This window comes from Atta colombica, unplaced genomic scaffold (genome assembly GCF_001594045.1).
Source record: "Atta colombica isolate Treedump-2 unplaced genomic scaffold, Acol1.0 scaffold238, whole genome shotgun sequence".
Lineage (NCBI taxonomy): Eukaryota > Metazoa > Arthropoda > Insecta > Hymenoptera > Formicidae > Atta > Atta colombica.
The window spans coordinates 1,711,944-1,730,949 of record NW_017259336.1 but is presented as its reverse complement, the minus strand read 5'-3'; the positions used below and the strand labels follow the sequence as shown (position 1 = coordinate 1,730,949).

The 19,006-nt window shown below is 29.8% G+C and overlaps 1 protein-coding gene across 1 annotated transcript in view; it reads right to left on the bottom strand.

Moving 5' to 3' along the window:
• LOC108688762 (C-terminal-binding protein) overlaps positions 1-19,006 on the bottom strand; it is a 45,947-nt gene that overhangs the window by 15,648 nt on the left and 11,293 nt on the right. The window contains exon 2 of the mRNA XM_018195141.1: positions 834-1,329. Within this exon, the coding sequence (XP_018050630.1) occupies positions 834-1,031 (198 nt within the window). The 5' untranslated portion in view covers positions 1,032-1,329. The remainder of the gene's footprint in view (positions 1-833; positions 1,330-19,006) is intronic.

Below are 19,006 nucleotides of genomic sequence, written 5' to 3'. Positions count from 1 at the left end.
TTTTCTGTCTCTGATATTTTAATTTTAATATTTTAACATTCTAATAGAAATATTTCAATATTAATTATTAATTTTAAATACTTCAATATTTTTTCTTGTGTAATTCTATTAATATGATACCAAAAAATGTTATATTCTTTAATACTGTAAAATATTTTGCCGTATTCAAATTTATATACAAGATGTCTCACAACCTTTTAATATTTATATTTATAATTAATATTTCTAAGAGTGAAAGAGAATAAAATTTAGAATTAAAAATTCCTTTGTCAATTTTGGCTCAAACTATTATTTACCGAGTTATTAACTATTAAAGTTAATCAATTAAATTCCGCCCAGCTGGAGTATACAGGAGTGCAGCATGCTATAGAGTTCCTCTTATTGTACATTCTCCCGATTACAATTTTATTTTATTATAATTTTTCATATTAATAAATAAATCAATAAATGCGTGGATAAATAAATAATTTATTCATTTATCCACCCATTTATTAATTTAGTCGTTTATTTATTAATTAATATGAAAATTATGAAATTTTAATCGGGAGAATATACAGTAAGAACGAGGAGTTCCATAGCATGCTGTATTTCTGCATATTCCAGCTGGATGGAATTTGATTGATCAACTTTAATCATGAATAATTCAGTAAATAATGATCTGAGCCAAAATTGAAAAAGAAACTTTTAATCAAACTTTCATCCTCTTTCACTCCCAGAAATATTAATTATAGAACATCCTATATAATTATGTATATAATCTCTAATATTTTTAAATATTTTTAAATATACTTTCTTATAATAGTGATTTTATTTTATTACAATGTTCTAAATACCTTTTCGTGTATTTCTGAAGTGGATTGTGCATCGCAGAAGGCAACAGTTGCGACGTCTTTGAGGATGGGCATTTCAATAGAACAATCACGGCCATCAAGAAGTGCAACCAGTGGTCGCGTTTGGATCGGTCCGTTGGCAATTGGACCCCTCAAATTCTCCATACGAGGGCGTTTGGGCATCATCTTCCGTTTGTCCATCGGTCAGCAGACCGCCCCCCCTATTTTTATTGTTTGCACTGTGCGCTCTCAGTGTCACTACAAAGAAAAATTACTTCCCTCTCCCTTCTGCTCCAACAATAGTAGATGACAAAAACTATCTTGATAAGACACTCGATATAGAGATGTCTCTTCTAGTCCAACTAATACAATGTTTTAGCACTCTCGTTGTTCTTTACGCTTTGTCACACTAACTGCTTTTGCAACACTAACTTTCGGTTGATCTTCGGGCAAAAACTGTTGAATCTCCAATACATCACGACTCAGTAAGCACCGTCTCCTAAAATGTATAAAAAAAAAAACATTAATTAACCAAAAAAAATATAAAATAGATATATCCTTTCTTGTCAGAACATATCACATTTATAAAATTATAAATTAATTGTAATTGACATTTGATAATTCTCTCATAAACATAACTTCTAGATACATAAATAACTTTAAGACCAAATTATGATAACATTTTATTTGTTTCGATTGACCTTTTTAGTTTTATTCTCTATAGCTATACGAGACTAGCACTAAACTTGGTGGTTTTCGCCAAACTTCAAATATATCTATTTCATATTATGTATATTAGTTCGACTATGAACAGTCCTATCAAATCAACCCAGTTTTCAATCATTTTTTTCAATCATGTCTCTTTCATTTACTTTTAAATGATAGTTTTATAATTATTTATAATTTTCATTTTATTTAGCAATATACATTTATATATGTATATTAATGAAATACCATTATAAAATTATATTACATTAGTAGTTTTATTATATTACATTAGTAATCATTATCCTTTTATACAAATAATAATTGTTTACTTTAATCAATAATAGCTGCCTTTTTGTAAAACATAATATGATACTCAATAAAAAATATCAACTATACCTGTATTACACCTCCCTCAATATATCGCAAAATCATGATGCATAATGCACCTCTATAATTTATTAGATTTGTTGTATTTTATTGCAAATGTTATTTGTGTATCTCACAGATAAATACTCATATCTCACACAGATAAATATTTCACACGCAAGTGCATTATTCATTTGCATGTATTAATTTGAAACAAACTATATTGTTTCATCACACTCATATCAATTTTTTCATAAGAAAACTATAGATAAAGTAGAAATGGATGCTATTCCTCAGACAAACATTCGACAATGTTACTCGCGTGGAAATATATTGAATTCAGCCATAGCGTCCGTCGAAACGAGGTGAAACGTTACTTGGTATATCAGTGATCTCATCGACGCTTTACGACTATTTAATCGAACGCAAACGCGATCTATAGACGAACACATTCGAACACGTCTCAAAAGACACAAAGATACAAAGAAAGCGTCGCTTGCTGGAGCGGCGTGATTGAGTCGGTCACCACCGTTGCCGCTGCCGCCGCTTTGCGACTTTTTAGGTTACCTTGAAATGCGCCGGCTTAACCTGCGCAGTGCTAATAGCGCGTCCACTGGCTAGTCGACACGAAACCCGGACTCCGACAGTCCGACCTCTCCTTAATTGCGATTTCAGGCAGAAGCGCAACGATAGCGGGACGCAAACGTAAGAGTAACGTTGCAAGGACAGACCCGCGAAAACGAGATTGAAATGGGAAAACCGACACACCGAACCCGCAAGAACCAACTTAGAGAAGAGAAGGAAGAGTCTCACAAATGCGGCACGCCACAGCGGCGCTCGCTCGTTCGTTCGTTCGCTCGAGGCGCTGGAGCTGATGTTTTTGATAGTGTTAATAGCGAGGGCGCCTTCTTCGAGTGAGTGAGTGCGAACGAGTGAGAGATCAAGCGCGCGCACGAAGTAGATCTGTTTCCAACCCGTTTTCGGCAGCAGCGGCGGCGGCGGCGGCGACGACGACGACGACGACGACGACCACGATGACGGCGGCGGTGGTGGTGGTGATGGTAGTGGTGATGGCAGTGGTGGCAGCAGCAGCAACAGCAAAGTAGTAGTAGTAATAGTAGTAGTACTGTAGTAGCAACAGCAGCGATGGCAGTGACGATTGAAAACGAATCATCATTGTGTTGCGCTCACAATAATTTCACATTTTCTGTAATAATCTCTTCCTTTAATTTTTGTTCTTAATGTCAAATATTGAAATATATGTAAAAAAGATAATCAAGTGCAAACGCGCAAACAGTAAAGAAGTTTATCGTAGACTTTTTAAATACCATAGTTATTGTGCACCAATTATGTCAACGCGAGTGTCATTGAATAGCGATTAATATTGTTGCTGAATGGGGGAATTATTCCCTAAAAAAAAAAATGAAGTTTTTGAATCGAGGGATTTTTTGAAACGCGTTCAGATTCCCACCCGAATACCTACTCCCTAAGTATTATGTTATCTTTGTTTAATATTCAGTGAGTGAACGAGGATAAAATGATACCTGGATGATACTCGGATGAAAATATGAATAGTTTTGGAGAATTTAGCAAAAAGTTTAGAAGAATTTTTGGGAGACTTTTTGGGAAGACAATACAAAGAAATATCCAAAATTACAGTTAAAACATTGAGGATTGCAATATATATATAAAAATAACTTTCGAAGTAACTTTTCAAACAATGTGATTGGAAACCGATTCATAAAAATTACATTTTCATAATGTTTTTATAATTGAACATAAATACTATTATACTTTTACTATATATTTCCATAACATACTGCACATTATTATAATAATAAATAATTATACTATTATAATATTGTATCATAATAGGAGAAAATAGGATAATTGTGCACATTTTTAGCACTCTTTTCCGATAAATGGAGTCGCTATCGTGACGAAATTTCTAGAAAAGAGAGAGACTAGAGGTAATTTTTTCAAATATAATCATAAATTATATAATTCGAAAATGTAGTTAACAGTGAGTAGTAAAAATGAGAAAAAATGGAATTATATATTTCGATAGTAATTTTGACACCCAGTAATAAGACGGTAAGTACTCTTATTTTGTTTATTTAATTGTGCATACCTTAATAAAGTACGTTATTATATACGTCTTTTGAACGATTATTCATTGAATTAAAAAATGTTTGAGTAATCGTTTTATAAGCCCTATCTTTGCAGTATAAGCAAAAAAAATCGAGTACTTATATCCAAATTTTTACTAATCATTGACCATGTTATTTTGTCAATTCTTGCTTGTTAATAAAATGTTTTTTTATTATATTAACATTACAAATCTTGCAACTTACACCGATGAAAATGATGGAACCAATATGGCAAATAAAGATTGCGTTTCAATTATATTATAGATTTTCTGACACTCACAATGTATATTGGAACTCAAAAAAAATTTCTTGATAAAGTACTTATAACAAATTAAATAGTACTTATAATAAGAAAAATGAAATAATAAAATAATAAGTTAAAAATTAAATTGCAAATATTTAATACAATGTAATTTAACAGACTACTGGGAAACAAAACTGGGAAAACAAAAAATATACATATCCTTTTATAGTAATATAATATCTTTTTTATTGTCTAAAGTTTTGAACGGTGAATTATCTATCCTACGCCGTGAAGGCATCATCATTAATACAGGATTTACTTACACATTAATAAGTTAAAAATTAATAAATTACAAATTTTGTAATGTTAATATAATTTAATATAATTAATTCAATTTGAGTCAATAATTTTCTGTTAAATTAAAAATGTTCCCCTTTTCTAAAACTTAATTTTTTTATTATGTCATTACGTCATTTCTGAAGTAAGGAAATGATACGCTAGATTTATATGCTGTGGCATATCATGAATTATGTATCACTCTAACGTATTCAATAATCTCTGCTATTTTGTATGTATAATTTTTTAATTTGCTTAGACATCTCTAATCTGAACATCAATCTCTCTGAGGAAAAAAATGATCTAACAAACATACTTAAAATACAATGCGCAATGTAATAAAAGTTATGTATTTGTACAATTGTATAATTACTTTTCTTTCAATTTTTTTTTCAAATTACACAATTAATATATGCATTATTTTTGCAAAACATCATGTAGAAAATATTTTATTATTTTAACTTCTATTTTTATATATTTAATTTGCAAGATTGAAAAAATTACTACTTTGTAAAAATAATTATTTACTATTGTTTTTTTTTTCTTAAAAAATAATTAGTTATCGTTATAAGTTATCGAGTCTAAAAAATAACACGTTATAATTATTTCAAAGATAACAAGTTGTTATTTTTTAGTTACTTTTCTCTTAATTTTGTGTAATTTTTGCATTATTATTTTAAAAATAAAATATATATTTCTGATGTTACTAAATTATTTTACTTATTATACTAAACAATCAATTATGTGCTACATATTATTTATAATAAATTAATATTATTTATAATAAATTAATATTTAGAATCAAAATTATAATACACAATATTAAGATGTGTAGTTCCATGCTCTGGATGATCGACTCCATAGATCCGGGTTCGATTCTACCTGTGTGCTCCGCATATGCGGTATTTTCGCATTTTAAAGGAAAACATCGCTCCATCTACGAATTAAAGCCCTAACTTGTTCTTTTCTCAAGGGGCAGTGTTACTCCAGTATAACCCTCTAAATGAGTTGGAAAGCCACACAGAGGAAAGTAAAGACAAAGACAAAAGCCGGTATTCATAGTCAGTTCTTATATTCAAGACCATCTTAAGTTCAGTCTGAGGTATCACGAATCAATTAGAGGTCTAGAGCCGCATTAGCATCTTAAGACATTACTTAAGACAGCATATAAGAATCAACTATGAATACCGACCAAAGATTATGTATGAATATAGATGCAATATGTTTGACTTGGAAATAGCTAGCTAGAAGTCTACAAGCAGAAAGATATTAAGATTGAAACTTGTGTAATTTAAAGTTTAATTTAAAAAAATTTCCAAATTTTAAATTAATAGTATAATTAGATATATAAAAGTGCGTAGCACAAATTAATGCAACATTAAAAGAACTTTAGAAAGAATAAAAAAGGATTAAGAAATTAACTCGTGATGTCACGTATCTAATATGGCTGTCTCGAAGAACAATGTTGTGACCAGAGTTTCTAATTGCAGACGTTGCTACATCAATATTGCGAGTGATGGCGAGTGGGAAAGGACTGGAGAAAATAGCGTGGAAAATAGCGAGTGGATATCAATTGAATACCCACTCACAGTGTTTTAACAGTGGAAAATTCCTAGACATCGGTCCAGTGAGTAGCCATGTCCAATTGTAACGCGGTAAATCGAGAACTTCCCAAAAATAATGAGCTGGCAGCAAAAGAAATTTCTTTTTCCGTCGCGCTGCAGCTCACTATTTCCTAGGTCATTCGCTCCACTTCCCCCCCCCCATCACTCGTAGTATTCATGTAGCAATCTAAAAGTTTTAATTGTGGCTAATTTTATTGTTTGTTTAAATAATATTTAGAGCAGGAGTCACAGAGGAATTCTTTAGATCTAGATTCTTTGATTAGGTTTAGACATATAGGAATTGATATGATTCTCAACTCCTCCATATTACTACTATTACTACAGTTTATTTATATCTATAATATTTGTAAATACTGTTAATCATGAACTAAAGGACCGCAAACTATAATCAATTAATTAATATGTAAATTTATTTATATTTCTATTAACATAATGATGTATGATAACAATATTCGATCGATTTGCTATTCTCATTATAGACAATAATTATATAATTTTATATGTAATAGATTAATTTTAAGTTATTACAGAATCTGTACAAGTAAAGAAAGCTGAAATAATTTCTTGAAACATTTGCATAAAGACGTATAATTCTCGGTGTAGCACATGCAACCGTTGAATAAATTAGCTTACCTCGTGGAGGATAGCATCAAACGTGATGCCATTATTAAATAAGTAATTGTATCGAATGTCATATGTTGAATGAACGAAATAATATTGATGTGATAGTGTTGCAAATGCATGTAACAATACATAGTAAAATTTGTTAATACATAAAATATTAAAAAATTTTTATTTTGAAGCAAATATATTTTTATATCATTACATACATTAAAAAAAATTTACATTAAAAAAATAAAAAATAAAAATAAGTGAAAGCAAAGATAATTCCATTAAATTTAAAAAACTATATGAGAGTATAGAAAACAAGAAAAATAATAAAATAACTAAGAAATGTATTTTTTTTCTTTTTATTATATAGTCTTAAAGTATAATCTTTTAAACTTGCATTTAAGAAATTTTTAATCTTTTTTATTAAAGTTTATTTCTATTTCGTTTTTTATCTCTTTTTTTCTCTTTATTTTATAATTTTTCTATTATCCATCTATTATCTATCATCCTTATTTCTATTTTAATTAATATAAAATGGTTTTCTTTTATTTTTCTTATTTTTTTTATTTATATTCTAAGCAGGATACTAACTTTTAGACTATCTTACATGTATCTATATACGTATGTCACATAAAGTGATATACAAAATCGGAAATATAATCTGCATAAGAAAAACTACGAAAAACGAGATTGTTGCTGGCCTCAGCGAAAACGAGGCCAGGACGCGACACTAATGCTATGTACTCTGTCGAGTCAAGCACTTTGACTTGGGCACATGTTGTGCCAACTCAGCGACAATGTAAGCTCGTATCATCGAAAACAAGAGGAGCGAGGCAGAATTGAGTGGGCGAGATTAAGTCCTTGTTCGACAGCTGGTAGCTTATATCACGCGTTATACACCCCGCTTAACAGCGAAACCATATCAAAGAATTATACTTCAGGAAGAGAAGAACATATTTACATACAAATTGATAAGTAAATTAATCGAACTGTAAGGACCGGTTACGTTGATAAAATTAGAATACATAAATCTTATGAGATGTTTAATATATTCTTTATATATATAATACGTTTTCTTTTACATATATTTTTTTACTCTTTTAATTTTTTTTCTTTTATTTAGATGCCATCTTCAGATATATAACAATAAAAAATTATTATTATACAAATAAAAATCTATTATATATAAGTATATCATATACATGTATGTATAAATAAATATTTTTTTTATTATATCGATATAGAGAAGATTAAAATGTATTAAATTACAAAAAAATTTATAAGACTATATTATATTAAAATTTATAAATTTGGTATATTTGAAAAAAAGAGGAAAGCAATCCCTTTGACCTTGACATACGTTGTTAAAATCATAACTATGAGTATCCTTCAGGAAATTTTAGTCGTCACTCATTATCCACATTAAAAAGTTATTAATAAAAAATATTTATCAATAAAACATAATTTTTAGACACTACTCCGATGAAACAAATTCTCTGCTTTAAAAACACAAATTATTTTCTTATATAATATTTGTATTTTTAGAAAAAAGAATTTGTGTTTTTAAAGCAGAGAATATTTTATTATGTATCATTTATAGCTTTTTCATTCTTTTTATATAAATTGAAATTTAAATCTAACATTTTTCTTTAAAATGAACACTAACTTAATTTACTTAAAGTAAATTAAAATACAATTATATCGTTATCGCCCAAATATTAATTTTGACAAATATGTTACAAATATTTCATAATATATCATTTAATTATTATAATTTGTTAATTAAAATTTAAAAAATTACCTTTAAATAAGCAAATCTGTCTCAAATTTCGCGTTTCCATTTTTATGTATGCTTCTCTGTAAAAAGATTATTATTATACAATTGTTCAAATGAATATCCTATTTTACGATTAATAGAATAACAATCTACAGCACATGATGAATAGATCATAAAGATCCTCTAAGGATCTGTATGAAAGTATATCGATTATATATATGTGTGTGTGTGTATGCAAGATCAAGAAGATCAAATATGATCGAAGAAATCAAAATAAACAAGAATAAAGTACATACTTTCCTTTTAAATATATATCCTATTTAGTAATATTGTGATTGCCATGGCTAGTACACACTTTAGACAATTTTAATCAGTACATGTCAATCACAGTCAGTCAGATAACTGTCATAGTTCTAGAGACTGACGAATTTTCAATACGCATTTGCATGAATTTATTAATAATAATTTAAAATTATAATTTCGATAACTTATAGAGTTTTTTTATGTTAGAAAAAAATTGTACGGAATGAAGTAATATGTCTAAGGTGTCAAAATGTACATAATGTAATTAACATTAAGGAATGTTACTGAGAATCATATATTTCATTGTATAAATAGTTAAAGATCGAAAACGACAAAGAGTAATATATAATTTTAAAATTAGTGCATTCCATGGAATATGGTTCGAACATTGAAGTCCTATAATTTGTCGATTTATCAATTATTTTTTAATGATGCGGCCACTACGACATAGATTTTTAAAAGAATTGGATCATATTGTTATCAATTGGGCATATTTTTATCAAGAAGTAAGTAAAATACTTATTATTTATTTATTTATGTTTGCTATTAAGTAATGTGCTAAATTATTTTTTGTTACAATACTTCAATAAGTTTTGAATCCAAAAACAAATTGATAAGATACTAAATGAAGCTAAAGTAGGTGAAAAAAAGTACAATACCGGACGAACAATTAGAGGACAATGACTTTTCGATGGAATTAAACGCGGTATTCAGAAAATGTTTATTTTATCTATATCAAACCAATCCATTAAAACTCTTTTGCCAATTATTCGAAAATATATCGCAATTGGTTTTATTATTTATACTGATAAATGACGCGCATATGATAGTTTGTAGAATGAAAATTATACACATTTAATAGTAAATCATAAATTTTGTTGATTCTAAATAGTACTCATACGCAGAATAGATTGTGGAGATATATGATCACATATTCTTTGCTATATAGCATACGAGATTATCATTTTGTTATCTTGCAGAATTTCTACTTAAAAAAAAGTTAATTACAATGAACAGATTAATAGTTTTTTCGATGTTATGAGTTCTATTCATTAGATCATTTAAATATTAATTAAAATTCTCTTCGTTTTACACATATATTAACTACTTTTTTCATTATAATTCCCTATATAGATTATGGTGGTAATTCTCACAATATTTTTACAATTATAACTTTTTAATGGACGAGCGACAACTAAAATCTCTTGAGAGTCATTCATGACAACATACATCAAGGTCAGAATCAGGGATAACTCCTATTTTCTTCATTTTTATTCCTTTCAATTTAGGATAAAGAGGGACAGATTAATGTTTAGGGTAAGGAAGAGATGAGACGCACAGAAGTGGAGGTGGGAATAGAGGAGAACGAGTGGAGTTACGAATGGCATGAGGCACTATGAGGGCGAAGTTATCCAATTATTGTCTAACCTGAGAGCAACTTTACTTGGCAAAGAACTCGTAGGGAAAGGAGGGAAAGCTCCGTCCTGTCGAATTCTCCCCATCCTCTACAATCACTAGCCACTATAAAGTTTATTTCAAAATTTGCCGTTCTCACAGAAAGAGAGAAAGAGAGAAAAAAAAAGAGAGAGAAGTAATTGGGTTTTTGTTAGTGATTTGTATATTTAAATGACTTCGCTTTCAAGTAGACAAATCATACGAATGAATCTCATAAGGGACTTTGCAATACTTTTTACTCAGAAACTAATCAGAAGTGTTTTACTACTAAGATTTTTTATCGGGATGCAGGAACTACAATATATCATGAATTCAATATTTTCAATTAATTTGCTGGAATTAAAATTTGGAAAAAAACTGCTTTAAGAAATAGAATGAAGGGAGAAAGAAAAAAAGAGAGAGGAGGGAAAGAAGAAGAGACAAAGAAGGAAGAAAGAAGGAGAAATCTTTTCTCACTTCTCTATAAATAAAGAATAAAATCTAGAATAAAAATATAAAATACAAAACTAAAAATAAAACAAAATAACACGAAACTTAATAACACGAAAAGAAAAATAATGTCAGTTCCAAATCGTCAATTTTAAATTCGTCATGAAGTATATATCAAGAGCATCCAATATAATAATAGCATCATATCATTTTTCGAATACGATTTTTCATATGTCAAAAAAATTTTGATACGAAAAAGAAAGAGAAAGAATAACAAGCAGAGAATAAGAAAGTCCAATTATGACGATGAGTATCAGTGGCGGTAGTTTGGCCATTCTCGTTCTCACGAAAGGGAGGGATTGTGGAAGGGTTGTTGCTCTCCGTTCACCATACCTTCCGTCTCTGAACGAAGCTAAGAGAAGAATGGTAGAGGAGGAAGGAGAGGCGACTACTTAAAGTTGGCGGAAAGTTTGGTTCGGCAGCAAAGTTAACTGAGTTAAGTTCTCCGCTCCTAAAGCGAAACTTCGCTACTTCTCTCTAACGCTCCTTTCTCCTCCTCCTTCTCGTTGTTCCTGCTTTACTCTCGCCTCATCTCTCCTTTTCTCTCATAAACGACAAGCGGTTTCTCTTCAACATTCCGGATTGTCTAAAGAAGTGTGTTTTGGGATTACTTTCTTCTTCGTGTTCATATGACTTCCGGTGTATCATGTAAAAGAAAGAAGAAGTTAAGATATATCTCAATCGTTCATAAGCTACGACTTCCAATACACAATCTTAAAAATGAACAAAAATATCCTATTAAGTATATTTAAAATTATATATTATGTATTAATTATATTAACGGCGTCAAAGCTATTAAAATTATTTGAAAATCGCTTCATTTTTTCTATAAAAAAATAGTAATCTGTGAGATGAATGGCACATTTAAAGAATAATACGTTAAGAATAATACTCGATAAGAGTAATAATTCTAAAGAATTGAGATTATACCTATCAAAAGATTACTATCTGACGAAGAATCATAGTGTAAGCGAATTATAGCAACGGCCTAATGCAAACCATTGTAGATTTATTAAATTCTGCAAATGCAATTTGTCGGCCTTGAAGCTGCATTTCTCTTTTGCACGCATCGACACATGCGACGCACGTGACGAGACGCAAACTGTTTTTCCTATGTCTTCCTTTCCTGCCTACTCTCGCAAGCAAGTAAACGAGTTCACGGATCGATGTAGATACACGCAATAGTACTCAGCAGTAAGCTCTTAAACTAATCGACTAACTCACTGATTATGAGTTTCAAGCTAATGCAAGAATTTCTTAGAGTTATTAACTTCTTTAGGGTTATTTGTTTGATATCATACCAAGAAAAATGTTTTGATTGCATTAACAAGACACATATAAGATTACATTTTGATGAATGAATAGAATACTTTAATTATGATTGGATTTGATATAGATAAATTTTTGTACTTTTATCAAATGTGGCGAAACAATTTCTTGAGATCAGACTTTCAAATGATGCTAAACACTGTACAGCTTTTTTTTAATAAGTTTGAGAACTAACTCGATATTTTAACTAGAATAATTGATAGATTCAACCGTGATGAATTTAGATAAGATGACCTATTCCGCATAATGGCAAAGGTCTAGTGATCTAAGAGCTCGACCAATCAGAAATTGAGCTCATTTGCAGTATTTCTGCAAATGAACTCAAAACTTGATTGAATGACAGATTCTACTACTACCCTACTACTTTCAACTTGTGTATCCGTAGGAATGAGTCACCTTATTTAATTTCACTATGAATTCAACCTTTTAAAGATTTGATTAGTATTTTTTGTTGGATCCCAAATCCTCTCCTCTAATTATAGATGAATGCGGCAGAATTTATTTCTGATAAGTAAATAATTACATAAAATAAAATAAAAAGCACAATATTGTGAGATTTTTTATCAACATTTTGATAAAATAATTCTTTGAATGTAAATTCCCATAATTAGGAACGAAGATGAAAATAAATGAGAGATACATATCATAATAATTTCAATTTTGTACAAAAATTAAGGTAATTATGTCAGATTTTTTCAATTAGATAATTCTTTAATATTAAACTTATATTTAAATATAAGGCAAAGATATAATATGTATAAAGGGATAATATAAGGAATGTTCTTTTTTCGCTACAACTTCAATTAATTTGAAAACAAATTTTCGTTATATTGAAAAACATTGAGAGAAAATGATTAAGACAATCTTTTTAATGATTTTCAGAACATCTAAATATTCATATTAAAAGAATATTTTCTAGAAACTCTTTACTTCTCTTAAGCTTGCGGCGCACGATGCTTTTTCTTGCAATATTGTTAGGTGGATTTACATGCTTACTATTGTATGGCAACGGTGCCATACTGGTAGTACTGCTGACCATGTTGCTAGTTTGACTTCAAACAATGCGAGTTTCCGTACTGACTAAGCAGCTTGAATTTATTTAACAAAAGGCATTTAAAAGTATTCGAATAAGTAAACACGAAACAGATCGATGGTACATTGTAAAAGTACAATTGCATTGTTTTTAATTATTGCGAAGAGAATACTTCAATCACATAACCTAAGATTGCATCCCGATTGGTTCTCATATTAAACCAGCACAAAACAATACAACAAAAATAACGCCTGACTTATCACGGAAATTCAACAGATCAGCCAACAGCGCAGCTACCAGACTGCACAATTTCCAACATAGCTAGTAAGATCGCGAGCACAATACATGCAAGCTATCCTACAACTACAGGAAAAAGCATCGTGTGTCGCAGACTTTAGTAATACTATTCTTTGTGGAAAACAGATATTTGTATTGGACGCATTCTAAAATCATTGAAGAGATTTGTCTGGAGTTTTAGAGTTGAGAGAGTTTAATATAAATAGATGTTTTTATGTAAAATTTATTTCTTCCCTGCGTAGTCTATGTATAAACGCGCCTTCTTTAAATCTATTCTTTATTTTCTTCTTTTTCAATAATTGATAATTTTCAGACACCCTGTATACATGATACATCCATGAGACACGCGCGCGCGCGCATACATAGTCACGACGAGTTAATACAAGTGCGTAAAGCGCGCGAGTGGCTGGCCTGAGTAGTTTCACGAAGAGTTTCCTCCTGGTCTCACAGTGCGCCGAGAGATACGGCATCTTGACTCCTAGTAGAGTAGCAGCGCCGTCAAAAGAGCGAAGCGAGAGAGAGAGAGAGATGGAATGAGAGAATAAGGTAGAGAGGGGAGGAAGAGTGTGGCACAAGCAATGGCCGCGAGACCCGATCGATGTCTCGGCAACTTCCCCCTTCCACCGTTCAACGCGACACGTCCCTCCTCCGTGCCATCACCATCACAACTCGCCTCATCTCGCTCTCGTCAGCGTCTCTACCCTCGTCCCGCCACAACTTCACCGAGCATTACATTCTCCCTTCCCTTTTCGCCGAACTAAATCCCAGATAGTCGCTCGCTACCGCACCGCTTGCTTGCCTCTTCGAGTCTGTTTACAATGGCGATGTACTACTCCCATTATCCTCAGTGTACTTCACCTTCGAACCAATTGCATCGCCACAGTGACAACGACGACGGTAACAACGACGATGATGATTATGGAAAGAAGGATGGATCATGCTAAACTGATCCGAAAGACCTACGCTTCATACACAAGATTCTTGAATATTTTCTCTTAGTATGATGCTATATACATAGAACTTTAATTTGGACGATTCACTTCATTATGAATGAAACTTTCTTATGATGTTTCTTCTTGTTTTATGACGAAAGAAATTACAAGATATATTATAAAGAAGTATAAATTTCAATGCAATTTCATTGTTGAAAGATACTTTGAATGATCAAATAGACATTTTTGATAGAAAGATCTTTATAGAGAAGTAATAAGTAAGTAAGAAAATAAAATATTATGTTGGTGTTAATAGAAATATATTTAAGAGTTTATAAGATTGAGATGAGAGATTAGTAGAAAAGCTGAAATTCGTTATTTCTTGAATGTCTATATTATATATGTAAAGATCTCTTCAAAAATGAGAACTTTTCTTCTTTTATTATAATTCCCTAATAGATTCCACACAATCAGTGAAATCTACTTCTAATGTAACTGTACTTACTAAACAACCAATGATCATGATGAAGGTTACCGATGGGTTTCATAAAATGTAATATTTTGTAATTTGCGCCATTATATCCGACTTTCTTTACGAATTATTCGCTCATCATCGATCATAGATCTCTATAGCGTCTCGCTTTCGAAACAGAGGATTATAAGATGCAATACATTAAAATCATAATATTTTATTGTATTATCTTCATGAGATGTATGAAGATTGCCGATGGAGATACTGCGATGGTATCGTTATAAATTATTAAAGTTTTAGACTAAATATTATAGGACAGCAAAAACTTCTTATGTTCCATTTTTTTCAAAATAAGTGTAACTGATAGTTACACATGTTCGTAAATGTTCGTTAGAAAAACTCTAGCTATCAATTTAGCGTAGTAGTGCAACATTTAATAAATATTAAGAAACATAATAATAACCAACTGTTTGATAATATTTAAATATAAATTTGCAAAAATTTCCAATTTAAATTACTTATAATGCACAATCTGCACAATCATACAATTTTCATAATAAGATTTGTTGTATCTCCAATTGAGTGAGAGAGAGAGAGAGAGAGAGAGAGAGAGAGAGAGAGAGAAATTATGTTATTGGAAAGTATTAATTGGTTTGAAAAACAAATAAGAGCAAAAATAATAAAACTTTGCACGTATAATTAGCATTGTATAATAATGTTATAATTTTAATATAGTAAGCTTAATATAATAAGCACATAATTCAAAAGAACAAAAAAGAACTCGATTATTTAAATTAGTAAAATGTATATTACACAGGAATTATTTCTGCATGACACGATATGCGCGAGAAATAGCAAACTTTGTCGGAACTTTTGAGCTGCTATATATCTGTTTTCAATTCTGATAATATAATCAATTTTCTTAACAACATTTATTATGTTTCTTACAAATTTAATTCACTTTCAAAAATATCAAAAATAATAATTTTCATTTATTATTTACTTTTATTTTCCTATAGTTTCCAATAATTTTTTATTCTTATAAGCTTATTTTTTAATTAACATTTACTTTTTTTAATATTTCGACATTATAATCAGAAACATTTGTAACATGTATTATTTATAAAAAATTATGAAAATCATATAAACATTTTTTTAGAATTAAAATTTATACTTTTGTACAAACTAATTTGTACGTAATGATGTTTTAATTTTGCGCAACTTCAATATTATTGTTTTCAAACTGGCCATCCTTGCCACCTAAAGTACTTTCTTTTTTGCATCAACGAAATCGAATATTTATTTTATTTCTTTTCTTAGGGTTATCGAACAAATATTACCGTAACACCTTATGCCGTTTTATATAATTCATAATCATTCCGTCAAGACACAACATAAGTAATGAACAAAAAAAAAATATAACGTAGAGTGATAAGGAGCCTATGTTATGTATTTTTTGTGTATTGCTTACGTTAAGCCTTACAAATGCCTACATGTGAAGTAACGTAATGCTCTGACGTAAAATGGCATAAGGCACTACGACTATGTTCGTGCGATGGCCCTTACTCGGCTACACAAACATAACGCTGCTATAATCAATTACCCATAATTCCGATCGCGCTCGCTCGCTTGTTCCCCCTCAACTCTCTTTATCCTTCCTCTTCTCTCTCGCTCTCATCTCTCCCTCTCCTCTCGCCTCTCTCATTCTTTGATAATTAAGACCATTGGATCCTGGGGATTACCTTCTTTCTCACAAGTGAAACAAAATTGCCAACTTTTCACTCTTTTTAAAATTAAAAATTAATAATGTGCAATGTTATTCACATTTTATATTTTACTCATGAAACCTATTATATGGAAAATCTTTTGTTGCTTTAACAATAATTTTCAATGCTATAAATATACAGAATATTTTATTATATTTCAGGTGAAAGTGGAACAGTTTCGAGAGGGACATACTTATTTCAGTCACGTTTTTTTTTTTCTAAATGGAGGTCCCAAAATGAGAAGGTCACCATTTTTTGAAAATAAAATTATGTAATTTTTTACATAATACAATTCTTATTTTGTATATAAAATTATTATAGTAGAGAAATAAAAAATTGAATAATTTATAGAGATACTTTATACTTCTGGCAAATTTTGACATAAAATATAATAATATATATTGTAAAGTATTAATTTCTTGATAATTATAAGTACTTGAATATTTTTATGAACAGAAAAAGGAATCCATTGATGTAAAGAAAACACATTGTTGCTTTAAAAAAAAAAAATGAATAAAATGCAAATTGCATAATTCATCTTATTATTCTGTATCTAAAAATATCAAGGTACAATAATTGAAAAATGTATAGTTTACGAGATTTATATTTCATATCAAAATGTGCTAAAATAAACTATCTTATACAAAATATTTCGTAAATTATTGATTTTTTGGAGTAACTCTAATATTATAATACTTTCATATCCAAAATAATTAAAAAAATCATATTATTATTTGAAAAAATTATCAAATGCTTAAAAAAAATTATATCAAGTACTTTATTTAAAAAATAAGCCCCTGTATTTTCCACATTAATAATTTTATTCCTTACTTTTATTCTATTTACGCTCAAGATCAAATGGATATCACTGTTTGATACATTTATTGAGGCTCTACATCTTTTGTACGGAACATTATTTTCCCAAATTTCTTGTTTTCAAGATATTTCATTAGTCTAGCCCTTTTTCGTCACTCCATATATATTCATTACGAAACTATTTTCACAATTACGTTGTTTTGTACAGAAAAAATTATTTCAATTTTCGATAAGAAATTTATCGATGATCGATATACAAAAACTTCAAATATAGCTGTGTGAAATGGTGACCCATCGGATTGAGAGACAACATACAGAAAGAGAGAAAATATATCGGAGAAGGGAGAAATGCTTGAACGTTGTAACAGGTGCTCCCACTTCTTCTTCACCATCTAGCTGCCTTGTCTCGACGCCATCTCTCTTTCTCTCTCCTCTAATCCCCACCATTGTTTTCTCTTTCTATATCATATAACATTTCCTGTTCCCCACATCTATCTCCTTTGCCACGATATTTAGTCTCTTTTACGTAAGCTAGCAAACTGACCTGACTTAACTATTCGACCATACTACTATACTATGTTATGACATAATCTTAACTTCTCTTTTTTTCTCTTCTATCTTCACTTCTATTTTTCCAACTATCATTATTCTTGTCCATTTGTTCATTTTTATTTGCGTGTCAAAGAAAACTTTCAATTCCTTGAATCTTGAACTTTCAATTCCTTCCAATTGATTTTGAATTTCGGCAATTTTGAATTCAGTCTTACTAACCAATATCTATCGATAAAACAAGTAAGTCTGCTAATAATAAAAAATCGCTAATAATAAATATTTTTCAATACAAGCATCTATATACATGATTTTCTTCGTTCTTCTTTCATGAAATAAAATACGGAGTTATATGTGTATATATTATAATAAAAATAAAACATACGTTTCTTAACCGTTGAATAGATAAATAATCGCGAAGAGTCGCGAGCAAGAATAAAGTGCTCTTAATATCATTATGCCGAGGAGTCTGAAAGTTGTGCTCGATTAGTGTAACTGAGATGTACAGTTATATGCCATTTGAATAACTTATTCGAATATAAATATTAGTTTCATTGAGATTTGTCAAAAATTATTTTGTCATAATTTTGTCATTTTGTCTGTTATTATCATTATTTAAAAGTAATACTTTAGCACAATGTTAACACAATTCCTACAATCCCCACAATTTAAAAAATTGGAAAAAATAAAATAAGAGGCTGACCAAAAAAATCGATTTTTCACTTTTTAACATATTTTTATATTACTATTCGATATTAATATTCGGGCCATAATACAGCATAAACCTAGCATAATTCAACACAATTCTTAAAGAACGTTAATTCTAAAAATGAAAGGCTAACTTTGTATAGGCTGATAATAATTCTCCGATCTGACAACAATTAATAAGAAATCTCAATAATCTAAATCTGAACAAA